The sequence below is a fragment of the Aristolochia californica genome, unplaced genomic scaffold (genome assembly GCF_029961685.1).
Source record: "Aristolochia californica isolate CCGP_79_NKW_82.1479 unplaced genomic scaffold, dmAriCali1.0.hap1 SCAF_13, whole genome shotgun sequence".
In the NCBI taxonomy this organism is placed as follows: Eukaryota; Viridiplantae; Streptophyta; class Magnoliopsida; order Piperales; family Aristolochiaceae; genus Aristolochia; species Aristolochia californica.
In genome coordinates, this window is record NW_027181804.1 from 4,150,858 (window position 1) to 4,154,940 (window position 4,083).

Sequence of the window (4,083 nt, forward strand, 5' to 3'; positions counted from 1 at the left end):
TTACAACGGACTTAAAAGCCATTAAAAAAAGCCTAATCATCCGGAGAAGGAGAGACGATGATTGAGGAAACCCTAGAAAACTGTTAGTAACAAGGCATGTTTGTCCAAGCACGATCCACGAAATCGATAATCTCGCCACCTCATTTCCGTTTAAGTGCATGTAATAGAAGTTTTGGCTTTTGCATTTGTTTCTTTGTGGGGGAGGAGACAGCAAGCCAGAGAGTCGATGACAGCGCGCGAGTGTCTTTGTAGTTTTGTGCGTTCCTGCCCACTCATATAAGCCCTACTCACAACAACGGGTCTTCTAGGAAACGAAATCACTGCCCACTTAGAGGTGGTTGAAAGTTAATAGAGGATAGATGTAGCAGTAGATGAAAGGGTTGAGTTTGGCTTTTGGACAAACAGAAGGGAGGGTGGTCTCTTCCTCTCTCTCCCGAACCTCGTCAGAAGGGATGACAGCATCAATGGCAGGATTGCCATAGACTTTCTTGCTGTACGTTTGAAGAGTCCCCACAACTGTCTGTCCCCGCTGCTGGACAAATCTGCCACTCCAATAATGCATGGGAGCTTGTAAACCAGACAACCCCTCCCTGTTTCTCTCTCCTTCTTTCCCCCCACTCTTTCCTCCCGGCACTCGACTACGCAGATAACCGACCTTTCTTCCTTCAGGTCGAGACTTTCAGTGGGGTTTTTTATTTATTTTTCTTTCCATCATTTGCTTTGTTTCTAGGCAAATTTCCACCCTTCATTCCTTACCTACGGTTTCCACTTTTCAATAAACCCTCCTCTTCACCTCTTCTTCTCGTTTTCTATTTTCATCTCAGTTTACGCACTGCATTTAATATTTTCCCTGTTCGAGGGCTTATATTCTTTTAGAAAGAAGGGAATATATGGGCATTTGCATTTATTGCTGCTGCTGCTGCTCTACACACACCGAATGTTGGCGCTTGCGGGAAACTTGAAGGGATAAGAGATTTGAGTTGGTGGGAGTACGCCCTTCTACACCTCTGCAGGTCCTGCTTTTGCTGCCATGGAGAGTTTTCAAGGACCCATCAACCCTTGTGTAAGTCTCAGAGCAACAGGGGAGGAGAGACTCCGCGACTCCGCGGGCTTAAATACCTTTTTGCTTCTCTCTCAAATCTCCTGTTCCGGAACTAGCCTTCATTTACTCTGCATTCAATGCATTGTTTTAATTCTCCACGGAACTGCAAATCCCTCTTCACATTCTACATTCCTTCTGCAATTCGAATGTATTACGCCACCCAATTGATAGAGACCATTTTTTCTTGAATTTACTAGGGTACTTTGAATTCGCAGAGTTTGAGACATTTCGGAAAAAAACGCAGGTGCTTATTAATCTGTTTCCCTCTTGAATTTTCAGTTCTTGGGAGAGCATCTGGCCGTGGAGAGCTTCGAGCAACGCTGTAGTTTGGACTTTAGCTATGGAGGATTCCTCAGTGCGGATTGCTTGAAAGGCGAGGAGTCCTTTGCGAATTTCTCCGTCGATGACAAAATGCCATTTCTGCAAATGCTGGGAGTAGAACCAACCTCAATTCTGCCGTCGACGGAACCCAATTTTCAGCTCCTTCTGCGGCTCCAGGAGCAAAAGAAGCCATGGAAGCCCAGCTACTTCCCCAAGTCGGACGCCCGAGTCCCGACGTTTGAACTGGAGAGCTGTCTCACCCACGCATCGGAATCCCATTCCCCAGTTAAATCCGAGACGAAGGAGCACCAGTACCCGGTCTCTTCCTCTTGTCAAGAAGTTGCGAGCACGGCCTGTAATCCGGAGCCCAATTCGCCGGAGAATTTAAAGGACGGTAACTCGGGTTCTTCGTCAATGTGGACGAGGAACCAAACAGCTCCACTAGCAAAGCAACCGACTACGCGGGAAAAGAGGAAGAGGAAGAGAACGAAGCCGTGTAAGAACAGGGAAGAGGTCGAAAGTCAACGTATGACCCACATTGCCGTCGAACGTAACAGAAGGAAGCAGATGAACGATCATCTCAACGCCCTCCGCTCACTCATGCCCTCATCCTTCATTCAGAGGGTAAGTATTTGGTCCAAAAAATTTTCCGGTACCGCAGAGGCATAGATTCTTCAGTCTTTCACAGGATGGAGCTCGGTTTGTGTGACTCGTGGTACTACTTTTCGTGTTCTTGATTTGGTCTCATAGGATTTTTATTTATTTATTTTATTTTTTGTGTTCTAATTGCAGGGAGACCAAGCTTCAATTATCGGTGGCGCTATCGACTTTGTAAAAGAGCTAGAACAGCTTTTACAGTCCCTCCAAGCCCAGAAACGAAAGCGGCAAACTGACGAAGAAGGGCACTGCTCGGACTCTTCCACCCCCTTCAACGGCTTCTTCACGTCTCCGCAGTACACTTCCTACTCCTGCTCGCCGAAATCCGATGTCAAATGCCTAATAGACAACTACATCAACGGCGGCAAGTTCACCGCCGAGAACAAGACGGCGGTGGCCGACATCGAAGTGACCGTCATCCAAACCCACGTCAACCTGAAAGTCCTCTGCCCGAGGAGGCCCGGACAGCTTCTCAGAGCCATCAACGCGTTGGAAGATCTCTGCCTCACCATCTTACATCTAAATGTCACGTCTTTAGACCCATCAGTTCTTTATTCTTTCAACCTCAAGGTACTTAATTCCTTCAAAACCGTCACACCGAAACCGCAACATGAGTAAAATTTTGTAACGATCAGCTCATAAATTATGTTTTTTTTACGCAGATAGAAGAAGAGTGCAAGCTGAGTTCCGCAGATGAGATTGCCACATCAGTTTACCAGATATTCAGCTACATTAACAGCAACTGATCTGCGGTTATCTTTCTGATTTATTCCTCTCCTTTCTTTTTATTTGAGCCCATTGTGGATTTAAAAGAAGTAAGGGTCAAGAAGAAGAGAGAGGCGTTGCGTTGCTAACAGTCTCGAGGGAGGTGAGAGGAAGATCAAAGACGAGTATCTGCTTTCTGGCGTTTGATGTAACGAGGGAGAGAGTCGACGGGGCGAGGGCAGCGGAAGTTTGCTTATTTCCATGCATAGAGGGAAGACTTTCTTTTTACGTTGGTGTCTCTTTTTGTGCGCTTTCCAGCGATTATTTTGAATTTCATTCTCATCATTACACATGATGCTTGACTTGCGCCGCATTGACCTCTGCTCTCCTGTTCTTTCCTTTCTTCATTTTCTCTAATTCTCTTTGGGATGCATGATTTAATTTAATAATTCAGCTCTTCTTGGGGAATTAAAACGGTGGTTTAACACTTTAGGAGGAGGGGCATCGGAGACTTCGTCTCTGCAACGCGTAGGTCTGTAATTGTATCTCACTCTTGATCTGACAATCGTCTTCAAGAAAAGGTAAATCTCCTAGCGAATTACCGAAACAAAAGAGGAGGATCTTTCCTTTCATCAGCTTTCTATAGATCGAGCGCATTGCGGAACAGACACGTTCATGACCTTTTAGGGTAAATCATCTTTTCACCCATTGATCAAAACAACAGGCAAAAGAAAAGATGGTGAACAATACGGTCTCAACAGCTAGCTATACTTGGAAGCTAAGTAAAAGAGCTACAGGAGCAGTTAAAGGCAAAAGAATAAAGATCCGAAACAGAGATTTGCAACTCTGTAGTCCATACTGGCCATGAAAGAAACGCTTCAGAAGCTGCAACTCAGAAAGCAACAAAAGCGTAAGAGACGAGACCGGAAAATAACCAAAAAGAGTGCTACCATTTTCATTCATGCTTTCAGGCTTCAGATGAAAGGACAAGCATAAAAAAACAACTTAAAATTGCGGAAACTAACCTAGTGATAATATTGATCGTGGCGTGTCTGTGCCCATCTCATCTTGCAATTTTGTCATAGTCGAATTTTATAACCAATCATTGTCCTGATTCCCAGACTAGCATTGTCGGACCCAATACTACTGTACAGTGAAGGATAAACGCTGATTTGAGTGATCGACCGTAGTTTGAGCTTGCATGAGAGAATAGTTTGAGGATGCTGTCTACTCGCGTTTTCTTACCCCCTCAGTATTCAGTGGAGACCGGAGAGTGGAGAGCTCCAGAGTCCAGAATT

At 45.2% G+C, this 4,083-nt stretch overlaps 1 protein-coding gene across 1 annotated transcript; it reads left to right on the forward strand.

Moving 5' to 3' along the window:
- Positions 1-586: 586 nt before the first annotated feature.
- Positions 587-3,166, forward strand: LOC137948086 (transcription factor bHLH67-like). The gene is made up of 4 exons (XM_068794026.1): positions 587-1,063; positions 1,382-2,047; positions 2,216-2,650; positions 2,743-3,166. The coding sequence occupies exons 1-4, from the start codon at positions 1,031-1,033 to the stop codon at positions 2,824-2,826; spliced, it is 1,218 nt and encodes a 405-aa protein (XP_068650127.1). The 5' UTR covers positions 587-1,030; the 3' UTR covers positions 2,827-3,166.
- Positions 3,167-4,083: the final 917 nt, after the last annotated feature.

What these genes read in the sequence shown, in the direction of transcription:
- LOC137948086 (XM_068794026.1), top strand. Translation starts at nt 1,031, where the DNA reads ATGGAGAGTTTTCAAGGACCCATCAACCCTTGT. An exon ending in AAGGACCCATCAACCCTTGT is followed by an intron (nt 1,064 to 1,381) that starts GTAAGTCTCAGA and finishes TTGAATTTTCAG; the next exon opens with TTCTTGGGAGAGCATCTGGC. An exon ending in CCTCATCCTTCATTCAGAGG is followed by an intron (nt 2,048 to 2,215) that starts GTAAGTATTTGG and finishes TTCTAATTGCAG; the next exon opens with GGAGACCAAGCTTCAATTAT.